The sequence below is a fragment of the Sphaeramia orbicularis genome, unplaced genomic scaffold (assembly GCF_902148855.1).
Source record: "Sphaeramia orbicularis unplaced genomic scaffold, fSphaOr1.1, whole genome shotgun sequence".
In the NCBI taxonomy this organism is placed as follows: Eukaryota; Metazoa; Chordata; class Actinopteri; order Kurtiformes; family Apogonidae; genus Sphaeramia; species Sphaeramia orbicularis.
Genome location: NW_021941587.1, coordinates 112,138 through 133,125, shown reverse-complemented (window position 1 = coordinate 133,125; position 20,988 = coordinate 112,138). Strand labels below are relative to the sequence as shown.

Below are 20,988 nucleotides of genomic sequence, written 5' to 3'. Positions count from 1 at the left end.
AATAACAACAACAATAATAATAATAATAATAATAATAATAATAATAATAATAAAGCTTGAATGAATGAATATCCATTATTACAGATAGGATTGTTATTTATTTTATCATGGTTTATATTTTAATCATTGGAGGAAAAAAAAGTGTCTGAGACAACAGTCCTTCTCATATGGATCTAATTTTCTGTGTTCACCGCAGCACAAGGCTTTCTGGGTGTCTGTTATATAACGATGACGTCATACTCTGTTCCCAATTCACTTTTTGTGTCCATGAAACAAACTATGTCATGTCCAAACACACACATGGACACACAGGGGTGTTTTGGTCGGTATGTTGTGTGTGTTAAATATACTACAGTGAAGTCACATTTATCACATGAATGGAAAAGTACATATAGTAAAAACAGTGACGTAGGCTGGGTTTTTTCTGGCTGTGTACGTCAGTGGGGCTGCGCATGCGCGGTGGTTGTTGCAGAGTCACTGCTAATGCTGTGACTGTAAACAAGAGTGAGGAGAAGGAAAAGAAAAGTCTGGAATTAAGCTGTCATCCGCCTGGTTCATGTCTGCTTCTGTAAGGGAGAGATTATACTTCGCTGTGGATTTTGTGATACAAGTATAATCGCCCATGTGAAGCCCTTTAATAAGGCAGCCGTTCGTGTTTTTGCGGAGACCGTCGCACAGAGTTAGCCTGTGAAGCTAACCTAAGCTAGCCAGTCCCGTTAGCTTCCCTTATTTGTCGCTAGCTTCGCTGGCTGGTGAAATCCGAAGGCCTTTTTGTGACTGAAAGACGCTATATGCTCTGGGCATATCTCTCTTTATTGCGACCAGGATATCCTGAACCGTAAGTATCACCTCCTGTGTTCTGTGAGTTTTCTGAGTGTTAGCTTCGTGTCAATTATCGTCTTGTTACCAGTTAGCCAGTTAGCTTAGCGGCTAATGTATTTTGCTAGCATTAGCCACCAGGGTGGGAGTGCTTATGAAATGCACTGTTTACAAGCACTGGGATCGACTGGTGTCAGTGTTTTTTGATCATAGATTATTACATGTGACTGTCACACTTCTTTCAGACGTGAAATGTCAAACATTAGTGTTGTTTCGACTAAATTCATGGCTCAGATACTTCTATATTATTTATCCACGTCAGTGTGTTTGTCACGCGCTTGGCCAGTACTAAACAGGACATCTGAGGAACGAAACAAACACAGGAACGATGGGTGGATTCAACTGTGTTATTCCGTTTGTTTTATGTGTTATTGATTATGTTTGAATTGTAATTGTGCGTTTTTAACCTGTCTCTTTTCCAGTTTTGTAAAGCACTGTGAATTGCCCTGTGTATGAATTGTGCTATACTAATAAATCTGCCTTGCCTTGCATTGCCTTGTTTTAATATAGTTTCACATGGGAAATCACCATTATTTAGTTACTTTTCAGGCATTGTAGTCAGTGTTATAATAGTTTTGGATTTTTCATTATAGTTTAGTTTTATTTAGTTTTGACTTTTTTTTTCTCTAATTCAGTTAGTTTTAATTAGTTTTTAGAGCAGGTTTAATAGTTTTTATTAGTTTTCTTTTTTTTCTAATTGCTTAGTTTTAGTTTAGGTTTTAGTTTCTTTATATCTTTTATCTTCTTCACCGTCGTATTCAAATAAATCCCAGACAGGACTCTGCAGCTTTCTCCCAACTTTAGTTTCCATGTTTCCAGGTAGAGCGGGGACCAGAAGACGACTAAACAACAAGTGGCGAGAAGTGACAGACCTTTAAATATCATATGGTGCCAGCAGCTAAAATTGCTTTAGGGAAATAAATTGATTTTATATCAATCTGACATTGACAAAGATGAAAACAAAGGGAATTTCATCCATAATTTTTATCCGTCTTAGTTAGTTTTGTAAACACACAATACAGTTTCAGTTAGTTATGGTTTTTTTTTTCCTTTTAATGATAGTTTTTATTTATTTCAGTTAACAAAAATGTTTGTACAATTCTAGTTTTGGTCATTTTGTTAGTTTTCATTAACAATAATAACCTTGATTCTGGTGTGCGGCCTGGGGGTGTTTGTTTTTCCATCAGTGCCAGTCTTAATCCTACATGTGAAAACAGTCACTGAATACACAGATCCAGGTCACATCTGTGGGGTTTAATGCTTGACCTCTGTCTAATGGTTGTACTACAAGTGTAAATGAATACATCAGTTATATAAATGATTGTTGTGTGTCTGTGTTTCAGCTGGGTGGCTGGTCAGAGCAGCCTCCTCCCAACATGGAGGCAGGAGGAAAGGACTGTGAGGATGAAACACTGCAGTCAGCCTTTAAGAAGCTGAGGGTGGATGCTGAAAGGTAAATAACAATGACTCTGGTCTTTATGTTCGTGTGTGGAAACATGTTCTCTGACTCTGTCAGATGTAACATTTTCATTCTGACTACATGTTGTGAAATGCTTCAGAATGTTTTTAGTGTAACTGTTAACATACACATGGTTACTATTCGTCTTTCATATTTATGAAACTATTAAAGGGCTTTTTCAATTCCCTTCAGTAACAGGCAAGAATGAACGGGTGAAATACTCTTTATTGTGTAGCGTTAGATCATGGGTCATTGTTTCATTCTGTTAGGGCTGTAGTGGCTTTACCTGTAGCTACTGCTATAGCAGGGCTATCCAACCCTGGTCCTGGAGAGCCACTGTCCTGCATGTTTTAGACGTTTCCCTCTTCCAGTTCACCTGATGGTTGTTATCGGTCTTCTGCAGAAATTGATGATGGGCTTATCCTTTGAATCAGGTGTGTTGGAAGAGGGAAACATCTAAAACATGCAGGATAGTGGCTCTCCAGGACCAGGGTTGGACAGCCCTGTACTAAAGGTTCCAAAACTCGATATTCGAAAAATCTCTGACGGGACATTTTAGAGAAAATTTGACAGATTAGTGTTGCTAACAGTGGCGATTTCTCATAGACTGCAAGGGAGGCCCGGCTTCCCCTAAAATTACGAAAATTAAATGGTTAAATATGTACGGTTGTGTTGACATTTTATTGACTATAAATGTGTTAGAACACGTTCATCTTAAAGATGAGTTCGTTCAAATCAGCTTTATCACAAATCAACGACACGATGTTGTTCACTTCTCATACATTCCCGTTGCGCTGTTTTCTCCTCCATCTCTGCTCAGTGCATTTGTCTGTAGACTGCGGGCGTCTCTGGGCTTCAATGGGACTGAGTGGAACAGTTTTTTTCATTGCCTCAAAACTGGACGGTAATTGGATAAATGCCACGATGTTGTCCCGCCCCCGGACGCCGGGCGTCTCTGGGGGTGAATGGAGCTGTGGGCGGAGCTCGGCCAGGCTGGACGCCAGAATCCCACGTGCTGATTGGAGGATCAGTCGAAAGGCTGAATCCCGTTTGATTGACAGCTGTTTTCAGATCTACTCCTTCACTGACAGTTCAATTTAATACCGTCGCACATTCTGCTGTGAAAGAGAGAGAGAAACCACTACGAAATTACTCGTTCATTTCTTGCACTGTAAATAAAACACACTCATTGTACTTCCTTGTTTCAATTTAACATAATTTCACTGTTTTCTTGTTTCAGTCACATAATTTAATCATTTCTTGTTTGAGTTTATTATCGTTTTGTAGATAGTTAAATCAATCAAACTGTTGGCTAGGTCGGAGTGAAAGGAGCATCTGTAGTTTAAAAAGGCTGAAGTCTTACACCTGCAACACAATGGGCCAAGGCAATCTAAGCAGAGAGGACACTGGTCCAGTCCCTGGAAAAGACACCTACTTGGTATGATAAGGTCACTGACTATTTTCTTAAAAAGGAACGGAGGGCCGAATGTATGTTTAAATAACTTGACTTTTTTTTTTTTTTTTTTTTTGATGTAAGCCGACAATGAGCTTCCCCTGTCTGAAAGACGAGCAGCCGCCACTGGTTGCTAAATGACCGCTATTTTTACTTTTAAATTCATTTTTTGCTTTAGTTGGACCATAAGGGATTATCCAAAACAAGGAGCTACTTTATATTGAAATAAATCATTTTTTGCTTTAGTTGGACCATAAGGGATTATCCAAAACAAGGAGCTACTTTATATTGAAATAAATATTGGAATGCTAATCAATTAAAGTTTGCTCTCTGGTGGGACATTACTGTGTTTTGACCCTGTGGTGTGGAAGGGTTCAACCTGGTGTATATTTTGACGCGTGCATGAATGAATGTCAAGACAGTTTTCTTTGTCCTTGGATCTGTCAGTCCATTTACCGACAAATATCCAGTCCAAGCGATCATTATAGATCACAATGGTTGTTCTATATACTCTAGAAATAAACAAAATAGGCGGTTTAACATATAAAAAACACTGAAAACACCAAACAACTGAATTTACTCGGTGGCTCACGGTCAGAAAATAGTTTGGGGCGGTCCTTAAACACACCCCGCCCACCTCACACAGCAGGTATATGTAACATACCAACACTCATGATGAACTGCACATGTGCGGATCATCACAGACACAGCCACAAACGATTATGAAACTAAGGTCAAAACAAAAAAGAAAAAGAAACAAATTAAAATGTATTTGGGCTCCAACAAGGGCTGCACGGTTTGGTTCTGTTGGGACTGTAGTAGACAGGATTCCAATGTTCAGTTTGAGTCTATGTACTAGGGCATGAGGTAAGTTGTACAAAATACTCATCATCATTTCATCATTTTGAAATGGGTGTGTTTTTTTCAACTCAAACATATAAACTTACCCCTTTCATGCATATTGGTCACTACAATAGACAGCTATTCTACAGCTATTCTCTTGTATATTCACAGGTTTTGTTGTTTTAGCCAACACAGTGGACACTCATGCATCATCCCATACTCTGCAACGGATACCATTGCTGTAACTTTGCTGTTCTTGATAAACCTAATCTGCAGTGATATGTTTTAGTGTAAATCAGTTGTGGATTGTTATTAAACTGTAATTAACAGTTTTCTTAAACAAAAAGCTTTTTCTTTTTTTTTTTTTTTTTTTTTTTTTTTTTTGCATATTACCTCCATGAAGTGAGTAACAACTAGTATCAGAGTATGTTAAAACATGAGAAAACATCAGATTAGCAGCGTGAAAAATGTTTTTTATTTAGTAGTTGTCACACAGTTTATCACTTCCTGATAATGGGTTTTAAATACATGTTTCTTTGCTTCAAAACTTAAATGCATAGTATGGAGCTGAGTGGACATTTTGAAAAGTAGGTTCATTAAAAAAACTTAAATTGTTTTTTTGTTTTTTTTTTCATGCCTACCGAGGAATAAAAACTATCAGGAAAAAAATCTTGACGAAGGTTCTCATAATTCATGCATGAAAGGCTTAACATAGTAGAAAATGAAGTACAAGTGTCCCTAAATTAAAATCTTCTATTAAATTGCAGGGTTTTATGATCATATACTTGCATGAGCTAACATTGTGATTCCAGGCTGATTATTGTGTAGCTCTATATTGTGTGAACTTTAGATAATTATTTTAATTTCAGGTGGCACATCAAATAAGAACCAGTGTATTCTTGTTCAAACAGATTTTTGTGTATTTGTTTGAATGCTGGGCCGTGGTGGTTTATATGTGACAACGTTCATTTAAAGTGATGGTGTTTTTCTTCTTCTTTCCAGTTTACCTGCAGCTGTAAGCGCTTCAGAGGCGTCTGCTCCCAGAGGAGCATCACGGGCTTGTCTGGACACAGGCGGGGCTAAACCCAAACTGGGCTGCACAAAAGACAACTGGCACGGGTAGGTTCCATCCCTGTTAGGACATAAACGGTCTCCTAAAATAAAGGTTTCAGTTTCACATTAATAATAATAATAATAATAATAATAATAATAATAATACATTTTATTTATAAGCACCTTTCAAGACACCCAAGGACACTGTACAACAAGATAAGACAGACAATCCATAAAATACAAAGAAATAAACAGATAAAAGAAGAATTACTGTATATAGAACATTGGCCCTGTTCAGACGTTGTATGAACATCCAGAACACCTGTATGTCGGTCTGTTCTCACCTGGGGGGGAAGGACTGTCTGAATGTGCTTTCAGTGATTGTTTGGGATTGGAACTGAAATCTCTGCTTCATATGCAAATGAACCAACTGATCTCTAACCAAAAGATAACACACATATTAATTTCAAGTTGAAGAGGTGGACTTTTATGTTTCTTTGCAAATTTATGTCACTGATGCTGGAATGTGAGTGACAGCAGCCTTCAACAGGAAGCGTTACAGGTGCAGGAGACTTTCCTGTCCATCCTCAGTCCTCTCCTCAGTCTCATTGGTCTGTTCGTCTGTCTGTCATCCCTCAGCTGAATCTCTTCCTCATGCTGAACAGTTTCTTAGTTCCATCCACCACAAACAAACGTGTTTACAAACAGAGTCAGGAGGAACTGGGCATCTGAGCAATTTTGTCGTGACGTGCATTGTGGGCAACGAAGGTTCATGCAACTGCCTGACAGCAGCAGCGCCAGCATATGGTATTATATGGATGAAACAAACACGACGCGGAAACGGCTGGAGGAATATGCATAGAGAAGAGCTGTCAAAATCATTTTCGTTCAGGTTCCACATTCACCCCAATATGATCTGCAGTGGGCCGAACCAAAAATAATAACATCATAACCTAGAAATAATGACAACTCCAAGTTTTGTCTTTGTTTTAGTGCAAAACAAACCCAAAACATTAAATTATGAAAATACATACTTTTATAAACTATCCAAACGAAAAAAAATGTGAATAACCTGGAAAAAATGAAATTTCTTAAGAAAAATAAGTGTAATTTTAGCCAGTGAAAAAAGTAAAATTACGTTATGGTAATGTTTACATCGACAATATTTCCCTAAAAATCTGAATAACGTGAACAACATGAAATGTCTTAAGAAAAACAAGTGCAGTTTTAACAATACTCTGCTTCAGTTTATCATTTACACATATGCGTTACAACTTACATTACAATTACAGATACACAAAACATTTAGTAACAGGTAGAATATTGATAAAATTGCATTTACTTGTCTCAAGACATTTCACATTGTTCTTATTTCTTCAGGTTATTCGCAGTTTTTGTAAAATGATTATTTGTTAATGTAAACACTTTCATGTAATTTTACTTTTTACACTAAAACAAAGGGCCAGCTGAGGTGGCTCAGGCATCTGTTTGGGATGCCTCCTGGACGCCTCCCTGGGGAGGTGTTCCGGGCATGTCCCACCGGGAGGAGACCTCGGGGAAGACCCAGGACACGTTGGAGAGACTATGTCTGTGGGCTGGCCTGGGAACGCCTCGGGGTCCCCCCGGAAGAGCTGGAGGAGGTGTCTGGGGAGAGGGAAGTCTGGGCATCCCTGCTTAGACTGTTACCCCCGCAACCCGGCCCCGGATAAGCGGTGGATAATGGATGGATGGATGGAGTAAAACAAAGATAAAATCAGCAGTTATTATTTATAGATTGTGATAGTATTTTTCTGGTCTGACCCAGTTAAGATCTGATTGGTTTATCAGGGGTTTGGGCGACACAGTGATGCAGTGGATAGACCTGGTGCCTCACATAAAGAAGGTCCACGGTTCCATTCCAACACCAGTCCATGGGGGTGGGACCTTTCTGTGTGAAGTTTGCATGTTCTCCTCGTGTCTGTGTGGGTTCTCTCTGGTCCTCTGGCTCCTCCCACCATCCAAACACATGCTGTGATAGGTTCATGGGTTCATCTAAATCCCCCATAGGTGTGAATGTGACAGTGTGTTTGTCTCTATATGTTCAGTCTGTGATGAACTGGTCACATGTCCAGGGTGAACCCGGCCTTCACCTGTACGTAGCTGGGATAGGCTCCGCCCCCGTGACCCTAGTGAGGATAAAGCAGGTTCAGAAAATGAATGAATGGTTTATAGGTGTCTGTATGGAACCTGAAATAAAATGATTTTTACACTATTGATTGTTAATTTCTTCAGTGTCATTTTTGCATTTCACAAAATCATCTCACGGGCCGGACTGGACCCTTTGGTGGGGCCGGATTTGGCCCCCGGGGCGCATGTTTGACACCTGTGGCATAGAGGGAAGGGAGCTCCTGCCGTTTCCACCTCATGTCTGTTCCAGCTGCTGCTGTCAGACAGCGGAGAGAACCGAAGTTTCCCACAATGCACGTCATGGCAAACTTCCTCAGATGCCCCAGTTCCTCCTGACTCTGAATGTAAACACATGGACTGTTTGTGGTGGATGGAACTATGAAACTATTCAGCATGAGGAAGAGATTCAGCTGAGGGATGACAGACAGACGAACAGATTCAGCTGAGGGATGACAGACAGACGAACAGATTCAGCTGAGGAATGACAGACAGACGAACAGATTCAGCTGAGGGATGACAGACAAACAGATTCAGCTGAGGAATGACAGACAAACAGATTCAGCTGAGGAATGACAGACGAACAGATTCAGCTGAGGAATGACAAACAGATTCAGCTGAGGGATGACAGACGAACAGATTCAGCTGAGGAATGACAGACGAACAGATTCAGCTGAGGAATGACAGACAGACGAACAGATTCAGCTGAGGGATGACAAACAGATTCAGCTGAGGGATGACAAACAGATTCAGCTGAGGGATGACAGACAGACGAACAGATTCAGCTGAGGGATGACAGACAAACAGATTCAGCTGAGGGATGACAGACAAACAGATTCAACTGAGGGATGACAGACGAACAGATTCAGCTGAGGAATGACAAACAGATTCAGCTGAGGGATGACAGACGAACAGATTCAGCTGAGGAATGACAGACGAACAGATTCAGCTGAGGAATGACAAACAGATTCAGCTGAGGGATGACAGACGAACAGATTCAGCTGAGGAATGACAGACAGACGAACAGATTCAGCTGAGGAATGACAGACGAACAGATTCAGCTGAGGGATGACAGACGAACAGATTCAGCTGAGGGATGACAGACGAACAGATTCAGCTGAGGAATGACAGACGAACAGATTCAGCTGAGGGATGACACAGACGAACAGATTCAGCTGAGGAATGACAGACAGACGAACAGATTCAGCTGAGGGATGACAGACAGACGAACAGATTCAGCTGAGGGATGACAGACGAACAGATTCAGCTGAGGGATGACAGACGAACAGATTCAGCTGAGGGATGACAGACAGACGAACAGATTCAGCTGAGGGATGACAGACAGACGAACAGATTCAGCTGAGGGATGACAGACAGACGAACAGATTCAGCTGAGGGATGACACAGACGAACAGATTCAGCTGAGGAATGACAGACAGACGAACAGATTCAGCTGAGGGATGACAGACAGACGAATAGATTCAGCTGAGGGATGACAGACAGACGAACAGATTCAGCTGAGGGATGACAGACAGACAAACAGATTCAGCTGAGGGATGACACAGACGAACAGATTCAGCTGAGGGATGACAGACAGACGAACAGATTCAGCTGAGGGATGACAGACAGACGAACAGATTCAGCTGAGGGATGACAGACAGACGAACAGATTCAGCTGAGGGATGACACAGACGAACAGATTCAGCTGAGGGATGACAGACAAACAGATTCAGCTGAGGGATGACAGACAGACGAACAGATTCAGCTGAGGAATGACAGACAGACGAACAGATTCAGCTGAGGGATGACAGACGAACAGATTCAGCTGAGGAATGACAGACAGACGAACAGATTCAGCTGAGGAATGACAGACAGACGAACAGATTCAGCTGAGGAATGACAGACAGACGAACAGATTCAGCTGAGGAATGACAGACAGACGAACAGATTCAGCTGAGGGATGACAGACAGACAAACAGATTCAGCTGAGGGATGACAGACAGACGAACAGATTCAGCTGAGGAATGACAGACAGACGAACAGATTCAGCTGAGGAATGACAGACAGACGAACAGATTCAGCTGAGGGATGACACAGACGAACAGATTCAGCTGAGGGATGACACAGACGAACAGATTCAGCTGAGGAATGACAGACAGACGAACAGATTCAGCTGAGGGATGACAGACAGACGAACAGATTCAGCTGAGGAATGACAGACAGACGAACAGATTCAGCTGAGGGATGACAGACAAACAGATTCAGCTGAGGAATGACAAACAGATTCAGCTGAGGGATGACAGACGAACAGATTCAGCTGAGGAATGACAGACAGACGAACAGATTCAGCTGAGGGATGACAGACAGACGAACAGATTCAGCTGAGGGATGACAGACAGACAAACAGATTCAGCTGAGGGATGACACAGACGAACAGATTCAGCTGAGGGATGACAGACAGACGAACAGATTCAGCTGAGGGATGACAGACAGACGAACAGATTCAGCTGAGGGATGACAGACAGACGAACAGATTCAGCTGAGGGATGACAGACAGACGAACAGATTCAGCTGAGGGATGACAGACGAACAGATTCAGCTGAGGAATGACAGACAGACGAACAGATTCAGCTGAGGAATGACAGACAGACGAATAGATTCAGCTGAGGGATGACAGACAGACGAACAGATTCAGCTGAGGAATGACAGACAGACGAACAGATTCAGCTGAGGAATGACAGACAGACAAACAGATTCAGCTGAGGGATGACAGACGAACAGATTCAGCTGAGGAATGACAGACAGACGAACAGATTCAGCTGAGGAATGACAGACAGACGAACAGATTCAGCTGAGGGATGACAGACAGACGAACAGATTCAGCTGAGGGATGACAGACAGACGAACAGATTCAGCTGAGGAATGACAGACAGACGAACAGATTCAGCTGAGGAATGACACAGACGAACAGATTCAGCTGAGGAATGACAGACAGACGAATAGATTCAGCTGAGGAATGACAGACAGATGAACAGATTCAGCTGAGGGATGACACAGACGAACAGATTCAGCTGAGGGATGACAGACAGACGAACAGATTCAGCTGAGGAATGACAGACGAACAGATTCAGCTGAGGAATGACACAGACGAACAGATTCAGCTGAGGAATGACAGACAGACGAACAGATTCAGCTGAGGAATGACAGACAGACGAACAGATTCAGCTGAGGGATGACAGACAGACGAACAGATTCAGCTGAGGGATGACAGACAGACGAACAGATTCAGCTGAGGAATGACAGACGAACAGATTCAGCTGAGGAATGACACAGACGAACAGATTCAGCTGAGGAATGACAGACAGACGAACAGATTCAGCTGAGGAATGACAGACAGACGAACAGATTCAGCTGAGGGATGACAGACAGACGAACAGATTCAGCTGAGGAATGACAGACAGACGAACAGATTCAGCTGAGGGATGACACAGACGAACAGATTCAGCTGAGGAATGACAGACAGACGAACAGATTCAGCTGAGGAATGACAGACAGACAAACAGATTCAGCTGAGGGATGACAGACGAACAGATTCAGCTGAGGAATGACAGACAGACGAATAGATTCAGCTGAGGGATGACAGACAGACGAACAGATTCAGCTGAGGGATGACAGACAGACGAACAGATTCAGCTGAGGAATGACAGACAGACGAACAGATTCAGCTGAGGAATGACAGACAGACAAACAGATTCAGCTGAGGGATGACAGACGAACAGATTCAGCTGAGGAATGACAGACAGACGAACAGATTCAGCTGAGGAATGACAGACAGACGAACAGATTCAGCTGAGGGATGACACAGACGAACAGATTCAGCTGAGGAATGACAGACAGACGAACAGATTCAGCTGAGGGATGACACAGACGAACAGATTCAGCTGAGGAATGACAGACAGACGAACAGATTCAGCTGAGGGATGACACAGACGAACAGATTCAGCTGAGGAATGACAGACAGACGAACAGATTCAGCTGAGGAATGACAGACAGACAAACAGATTCAGCTGAGGGATGACAGACGAACAGATTCAGCTGAGGAATGACAGACAGACGAACAGATTCAGCTGAGGAATGACAGACAGACGAACAGATTCAGCTGAGGGATGACAGACAGACGAACAGATTCAGCTGAGGGATGACAGACAGACGAACAGATTCAGCTGAGGAATGACAGACAGACGAACAGATTCAGCTGAGGAATGACAGACAGATGAACAGATTCAGCTGAGGGATGACACAGACGAACAGATTCAGCTGAGGGATGACAGACAGACGAACAGATTCAGCTGAGGAATGACAGACGAACAGATTCAGCTGAGGAATGACACAGACGAACAGATTCAGCTGAGGAATGACAGACAGACGAACAGATTCAGCTGAGGAATGACAGACAGACGAACAGATTCAGCTGAGGGATGACAGACAGACGAACAGATTCAGCTGAGGGATGACAGACAGACGAACAGATTCAGCTGAGGAATGACAGACAGACGAACAGATTCAGCTGAGGGATGACACAGACGAACAGATTCAGCTGAGGAATGACAGACAGACGAACAGATTCAGCTGAGGAATGACAGACAGACAAACAGATTCAGCTGAGGGATGACAGACGAACAGATTCAGCTGAGGAATGACAGACAGACGAACAGATTCAGCTGAGGGATGACAGACAGACGAACAGATTCAGCTGAGGAATGACAGACAGACGAACAGATTCAGCTGAGGAATGACAGACAGACAAACAGATTCAGCTGAGGGATGACAGACGAACAGATTCAGCTGAGGAATGACAGACAGACGAACAGATTCAGCTGAGGAATGACAGACAGACGAACAGATTCAGCTGAGGAATGACAGACAGACGAACAGATTCAGCTGAGGAATGACAGATGAACAGATTCAGCTGAGGAATGACAGACAGACGAACAGATTCAGCTGAGGAATGACAGACAGACGAACAGATTCAGCTGAGGAATGACAGACAGACGAACAGATTCAGCTGAGGAATGACAGACAGACAAACAGATTCAGCTGAGGGATGACAGACGAACAGATTCAGCTGAGGAATGACAGACGAACAGATTCAGCTGAGGAATGACAGACGAACAGATTCAGCTGAGGAATGACAGACAGACGAACAGATTCAGCTGAGGGATGACAGACAGACGAACAGATTCAGCTGAGGAATGACAGACAGACAAACAGATTCAGCTGAGGAATGACAGACGAACAGATTCAGCTGAGGAATGACAGACAGACGAACAGATTCAGCTGAGGGATGACAGACAGACGAACAGATTCAGCTGAGGGATGACAGACAGACGAACAGATTCAGCTGAGGAATGACAGACAGACAAACAGATTCAGCTGAGGGATGACAGACGAACAGATTCAGCTGAGGAATGACAGACGAACAGATTCAGCTGAGGGATGACAGACAGACGAACAGATTCAGCTGAGGGATGACAGACAGACGAACAGATTCAGCTGAGGAATGACAGACAGACAAACAGATTCAGCTGAGGGATGACAGACAGACGAACAGATTCAGCTGAGGGATGACACAGACGAACAGATTCAGCTGAGGAATGACAGACAGACGAACAGATTCAGCTGAGGAATGACAGACAGACAAACAGATTCAGCTGAGGGATGACAGACGAACAGATTCAGCTGAGGAATGACAGACAGACGAATAGATTCAGCTGAGGGATGACAGACAGACGAACAGATTCAGCTGAGGGATGACAGACAGACGAACAGATTCAGCTGAGGAATGACAGACAGACGAACAGATTCAGCTGAGGAATGACAGACAGACAAACAGATTCAGCTGAGGGATGACAGACGAACAGATTCAGCTGAGGAATGACAGACAGACGAACAGATTCAGCTGAGGAATGACAGACAGACGAACAGATTCAGCTGAGGAATGACAGACAGACGAACAGATTCAGCTGAGGAATGACAGATGAACAGATTCAGCTGAGGAATGACAGACAGACGAACAGATTCAGCTGAGGAATGACAGACAGACGAACAGATTCAGCTGAGGAATGACAGACAGACGAACAGATTCAGCTGAGGAATGACAGACAGACAAACAGATTCAGCTGAGGGATGACAGACGAACAGATTCAGCTGAGGAATGACAGACGAACAGATTCAGCTGAGGAATGACAGACAGACGAACAGATTCAGCTGAGGGATGACAGACAGACGAACAGATTCAGCTGAGGAATGACAGACAGACAAACAGATTCAGCTGAGGAATGACAGACGAACAGATTCAGCTGAGGAATGACAGACAGACGAACAGATTCAGCTGAGGGATGACAGACAGACGAACAGATTCAGCTGAGGGATGACAGACAGACGAACAGATTCAGCTGAGGAATGACAGACAGACAAACAGATTCAGCTGAGGGATGACAGACGAACAGATTCAGCTGAGGAATGACAGACGAACAGATTCAGCTGAGGGATGACAGACAGACGAACAGATTCAGCTGAGGGATGACAGACAGACGAACGGACCAGTGAAACTGAGGATATGACTGAGGATGGACAGAACTGAGGAAACACTGGACCTGAAAGTCTCCTGCACCTTTAAAGGGTGACAGTCAGTCAGTTCATCATCAACATAAATATGACAACTTTGACCATTTTCGATCATCTCTCTTGTATACCGGACACTGTAAGAATGATTGAATGTTAAAGTGTCTCTTGAAATTGCTCATGGGTTGTGTGAACTGTGCATATTCTGTTTCCTCATGACGAATAGATATTAAGCAAATGCTTGGGGCTTTTTAAAAAATTCAAACATGAATATACTTTAAGACAATGCACAGGGTTTCTGCAGGTCATTAAAAAGCATATAAAGTCATTAAATAGATTTGGTGAAAATTAAGGCCTTACATGGCATTAAAACGCATTAAATTTGATGTCCAGGGGCATTAAAAAATTAAATACAGTTGATGGAAAACAATTTATTTTGATTGTATAAACATTTAATCATTTTGATCAGAAGTATAGTGTGATGATTGACAGGTGGAAGCCTTTAATTGACTATTGTTTATGGCCGATAAATGAAGTCACAACACCGGATGCTTGGAATGTAACGTACTGTGAACCAAGGTTATTATCGTTAACGAAAACTAACCAAATGATGAAAACTAGAATTGTAAGAACATTTTTGTTAACTGAAATAAATAAAAACTATAATTAAAAGAAAAAAATGATAACTAACTGAAACTGTATTGTGTGTTTATAAAACTAACTGTAAAACGGATAAAAATTATGGATCAAATTCCCTTTGTTTTCATCTTTGTCAATGTCGGATTGGTATGAAATCAATTTATTTCACTGAAGCAATTTTAGCTAGTGTCACCATACAACACTTGACGGTCTGTCACTTCTCGTCACTTGTCGTTTCGAGCCAAAGACTAAAGTTGGGAGAAAGCAGCAGAGTCCTGTCTGGAATTTATTTGAATACGACGACGGAGAAGAAGAGAAAAGAGACCACTGAACTACAACTAAACTAAACTTAACTAAAACTAAACTAAGCATGTAGAAAAAAACGAAATCTAATAAAAACTAACAAACCTGCTCTAAAAACTAATTAAAACAAACTGAATTAGAGAAAAAAGTCAAAACTAAATAAAACTAAACTAGAATGAAAAATCCAAAACTATTCGAACCTTGGTGTCTGTGTGTTCATGCTGTGGTGAAAGAGTGGAGGGAATATGAGCAGATGTGGGACAAACGGAAAAATGCCAGTTTGAGCAGAAGTGATTGCAGGAGGAACTACTGAGAACCTGTGGACAGTAAATGTATAAATAAAACTATATATAAAAGTGTATGTGCAGTTGGACATGGGCATTAAATGTGTTTAAAGTGGCGTTAAAAAGGACATTAAATTAGATTTACTGGTGCCTGCAGAAACCTGTACATACTGATCTGTGAACCTGGAAAGTGTTCAGAACTCTGTTTGGTGTAATAACCCTGATGTACGCTGTCCAGCCAAAAACAGTCAGTCACAGTTAAGGATGGAACCAGATGAACATTTCAGATCACTGTTACTGTGACCAAAATTATCACAGTTATCATTATTATCGCTGTATTATTGAAATTGTGCTCAAAATGTTCAAAAAGTACTAATACACACACTGAAAGAATTTAACCAAGTTGTATTTTTAAAAAATAACAATAAAATAAAATAATCGTCCCAATGTCCCTTCTGCTGCAGAAACATTCCAATGTTCACCCTTAGTGGTCAGAGTCTATTCTGTCTGTTTTTCAGTCCTTTTGATTTGGCCTTTATATACTATAGAAACAAATGTTTACTATACCCATGTTTGGGATCTGTTTTTTCAGCACAACTTCATCTATATTATCTGTCTATTATTTTTAAACTTTACCCCTACACAAAAGGACAGAAAATACAGAAATATATATAAAATCCGATTTGAAAAATGTATATAATTAATTGCATAAATAACACACAGATGCTTAACGAACTTTTTCAGACTTTAAAAGTGAATATTGGTTCAAATACTGGGTATAGAAAATTAAAATTGTAATAAATTCAAACTATACTCAAATATTTGACATTAAAGCAGATCTTAACAGAGGGTTTTCTCCCCTAAAAGTGTGGTAATCAAACACAGTTATCGTGAGAATTAGAATTTAAACGCTAATACTAACCGTCTGTGATTTTACCGCTGTTTATCATTATACCGGTAATGGTTCCATCCCTAATTCATACGATGCATTGTTTTGTGTCTTTCCCCTCATTGCTGATCTCTCCTTTTGTTCTTCAGATGCAGTAGGAAAAGTTCCAGAGGAGCGTCCAGAACGCAGCGCCGTCGCAGGTCCAAGTCGCCCATCCTCCACCCCCCTAAGTTCACCTACTGCAGCGCCGCCACAGCATCCAGTGGCTGTTTGAAGCAGCAGCGCCTGGCCGTCCCTGACCTGGCCGAGCCTTGTCCTGCGGTGGACGGAAGAACGCTGTCCTCCAGAGCTGCCGCCCCCCCGGCCCATACGGACCTGCCCCCCCCAGGCACGCACAGTCACATGACACATCCTCTGGTTTTCGGATCCTCCGCCAGGTACGACACACGCGTTATAGATGCAGCTGCCGGTTCCACGCCGTCTTCACCACAGATCCCCGCTACCGCTCCTACCGTCGCCACCCCCCCTGGAGACGCGCGGTCGAGCGAAGACGGCGGTCCGCAGAAAAGTGCCTGTGACGGAGCGGAGCGTGGAGGCGCTGCAGAAGCCTCTGACTTCAGAGCGCTGTCCAACAGCAGCAGGACGGCACCGGGCCTCCGCCCCCCCTGCTCCTGCGCACGCACAAAGGCTTCCGATTCGCAGCCGGAAAACCCTGAACGGGAGGCGGAGCCTCAGTGCCGCTGCCGGGCCCGACACGTGGGCTGGAACGACGTGGAGGTGTACTCCTTCACCGGCCTCCGCGACGTCATCTCCGAGTGCGAGCGGACCCTGGCGAGCCCCGGGGACGCCCTCAGAACTGTCAGCACCACCGCCAACCCCAACACGAGCGCGTCGCCGGCGTCAGCACCGGCGTCGTCAGGCTCTCCTCGCTCGTGTTCGGAGCAGGCGCGAGCGTACGTGGACGACATCACAATAGACGACCTTTCCGGATACATGGAGTATTATCTATACATCCCCAAGAAGATGTCACACATGGCCGAGATGATGTACACTTAAGAAACAAACATATGATTATTATTATTATTATTATTATTATTATTATATCAGAGAAGGAATTATTAAGGTTAAGGTTAAGGGTTTTTTTTTCTGTCATTGAGGAACAGACGGCTTATGAGGAATGTCAGTAGTGGATAGAAAAACAGACCAGGCATGAAGGTTGGAACTGAAATAATACAAATTAAATTCATTTGAACCCAGGCTGAAATGCCCCCTAACCCCCCCCCCCCCCCCCCCTGTTTGAGCCCCTCCCCCTCTCATTTGGCTCGATCTGCTGGGTGCATTCCCTCCACCTGTTTGTCTTCAGTTTCAGCCCTTCCTTCTTTTCTTGCTCTGGGTAACTTGGACAGTTTTGCGTTTACATACACAGTTGCCAAAGCTCTGGTGCAGAAGGACATGATACTGTCGTAGGAATATGCAAAGGTGTGATTATGTTTGTGCTGTTGTGACACTGAAACTGTCACCTGTCTGGATTCAATTTCTCTCAATAAATACGCAGATTTTGTTGAAATGGTCGTGTTTCAGCTGCTGTTGTGTTCTTTCACATCTGCATTAACCCTTTAACACCAAACGTATCATAATTGATCCATAAGTTTTGAAGACCTCGAAATAAGGGTTAGGGTTCCTGATCCTCGAGAGCTATAAGCTTAATTCAAGATTTTTTTGCTTAATTCAAGTTTGTTTTCTGTTGTTTTTGTTTTTTTTTTGCTTAATTCAAGTTTTTTTTTTTTTTTACTAATTTCAAGATTTTTTTGCTTAAATTTTTTTTTTCCTTAATTCAAGATTTTTTTGCTTAATTCAAGATAATTTTTTTTACCTTAATTCAAGATTTTTTTTGCTTCATTCAAGTGTTTTTTTGTTGTTTGTTTTTTGCTTTATTCTCTGGAAAATCTGAGTCCAAAAAATCTTACCAAGATAATTTTCAAATCTGGTTAAAAACTGCTCTAGATCATTATAGATGCCCATTTATGTGTTTCTAGAAGTGTTTCAAGTTTTTTTCAGACTTTATTCAAACATTCATTGGTGCCCCCTGGTGCTCCAAAAGGAGTAATTTTGGACCATGTTCAGGTCTGGAAAAAACTGTTCTAGATCACTGTAAACGCCCAGCTATTCGTTTTTTGAGGTGTTTAAAGATTTTTTGAGCCTTTGTTCAAACATTCATCAGCGCTCCCTAGTGTTCAAATGGTAAGGCTATAGTATGTGCTCCAAAAAGGCTCATTTTGGACCATGTTCAGTTCTGGTTAAAAACTTCTCTAGATCAGTATAAATGCCCTTCTTTTCATTTCTGGAGGTGTTTCAAGATATTTTTAGCCTTTATTTAAATATTCGTTGGGGCCCCCCAGTGTTCAAATGGTAAGGCTATAGTATGTGCGCTGAAAAGGCTAACTTTGCACCATTTTCTAATCTGGTTAAAAAGTGCTCAAGATCTTTATAGATGCCTATCTACATGTTTCTGGAGGTGTTTCAAGGTGTTTTAAGGCTTTATTTAAATATTTTTTGGCACCCCCTGGTGTTCAAATGGTAAGGATAGTATGTGCTCCAAAAAGGGTAATTTTGGACCATGGTCAAATCTGGTTAAAAACTTCTCTAGATCGATATAAATGCCCATCTTTTCATTTCTGGAGGTGTTTCAAGATATTTTCAACCTTTATTTAAATATTTGTCTCTCCCCGCTGGTGTTCAAATGGTAAGGCTATAGTATGTGCTCCAAAAATGGTAATTTTGGACCATGTTCAAACCTTGAAAGAAACTGCTCTAGATCATTATAGATGCCCATCTACAGTTTTCTAGAGGTGTTTCAAGGTGTTTTGAGCCTTTTTTTTACACGTTCATCTCTGGTGTTCAAATGGTAAGGCTATAGTATGTTCTCCAAAAAGGCTAATTTTGGACCATGGTCAAATCTCGAAAGAAACTGCTGTAGATCATATTAAATGCCCATCTACAGTTTTCTAGAGGTGTTTCAAGGTGTTTTGAGCCTTTTTTTTTTACACATTCATCGGCGCCCCCTGGTGTTCAACTGGTAAGGCTATAGTATGTGCTCCAAAAAGGCTAATTTTGGACCAAGTTCAATTCTGGAAAAAAACTGTTCTAGATCATTATAGATGCCCATCTACGTCCTTCTAGAGGTGTTTCAAGGTGTTTTGAGCCTTTATTTAGATATTTGTTGGCGCCCCCTGGTGTTCAAATGGTAAGGCTATAGTATGTGCTTCAAAAAGGCTAATTTTGGACCATGGTGAAAACTGAATAAAAAGTGCTCAAGGTCAATGTCAATGCCCATCTTTTCATTTATGGAGGTGTTTCAAAGTGTTTTGAGACTTTATTTACAAATTCATCGGTGCCCCCTGGTGTTCAAATGGTAAGGCTATAGTATGTGCTCCAAAAAGGCTAATTTCACACCAAGTTCAATTCTGGAAAAAACTGTTCTAGATCATTATAGATGCCCATCTACGTCCTTCTAGAGGTGTTTCAAGGTGTTTTGAGCCTTTTTTACACGTTCATTTCTGGTGTTCAAATGGTAAGGCTGTAGTATGTTCTCCAAAAAGGCTAATTTTGGACCATGTTCAAATCTGGAAAAAACTGTTCTAGATCAATATAAATGCCCATCTATTCGTTTTGAGAAGTGTTTCAAGGTGTTTTGAGCCTTTATTCAAAACATTCATCAGCGCCCCCTGGTGTTCAACTGGTAAGGCTATAGTATGTGCTTCAAAAAGGCTCATTTTGGACCATGGTCAAATCTGATTAAAAAGTGCTCTAGATCATTATAAATGCCAATCTACAGTTTTCTAGATGGTATTTCAAGGTGTTTTGAGCCTTTATTTAGATATTTGTTGGCGCCCTCTGGTGTTCAAATGGTAAGGCTATAGTATGTGCTCCAAAAAGGGTAATTTTGGACCATGTTCAAATCTGATTAAAAAGTGCTCTAGATCATTATAAATGCCCATCTAAAGTTTTCTTGAGGTGTTTCAAGGTCTTTTGAGTCTTTATTTACACAGTCATCGGCGCCCCCCCGATTTTCAAATGGTAAGGCTCCAAAAATGGTAATTTTGGACCATATTCAAATCTGGAAAGAAACTGCTCTAGATCATTATAAATGCCAATCTACAGTTTTCTAGAGGTATTTCAAGGTGTTTTGAGCCTTTATTTAGATATTTGTTGTCGCCCTCTGGTGTTCAAATGGTAAGGCTATAGTATGTGCTCCAAAAAGGCTAATTTCAGACCAAGTTCAATTCTGGAAAAAACTGTTCTAGATCATTATAGATGCCCATCTACGTCCTTCTAGAGGTGTTTCAAGGTGTTTCGAGCCTTTTTTTTACATGTTCATCTCTGGTGTTCAAATGGTAAG

The 20,988-nt window shown here is 41.9% G+C and overlaps 1 protein-coding gene across 1 annotated transcript; it reads left to right on the top strand.

Moving 5' to 3' along the window:
• Positions 1-283: 283 nt before the first annotated feature.
• LOC115416297 (oxidative stress-responsive serine-rich protein 1-like) lies at positions 284-18,160 on the top strand. The gene is made up of 4 exons (XM_030130047.1): positions 284-838; positions 2,223-2,332; positions 5,637-5,753; positions 16,739-18,160. The coding sequence occupies exons 2-4, from the start codon at positions 2,256-2,258 to the stop codon at positions 17,643-17,645; spliced, it is 1,101 nt and encodes a 366-aa protein (XP_029985907.1). The 5' UTR covers positions 284-838; positions 2,223-2,255; the 3' UTR covers positions 17,646-18,160.
• The last annotated feature ends 2,828 nt before the right edge of the window (positions 18,161-20,988 follow it).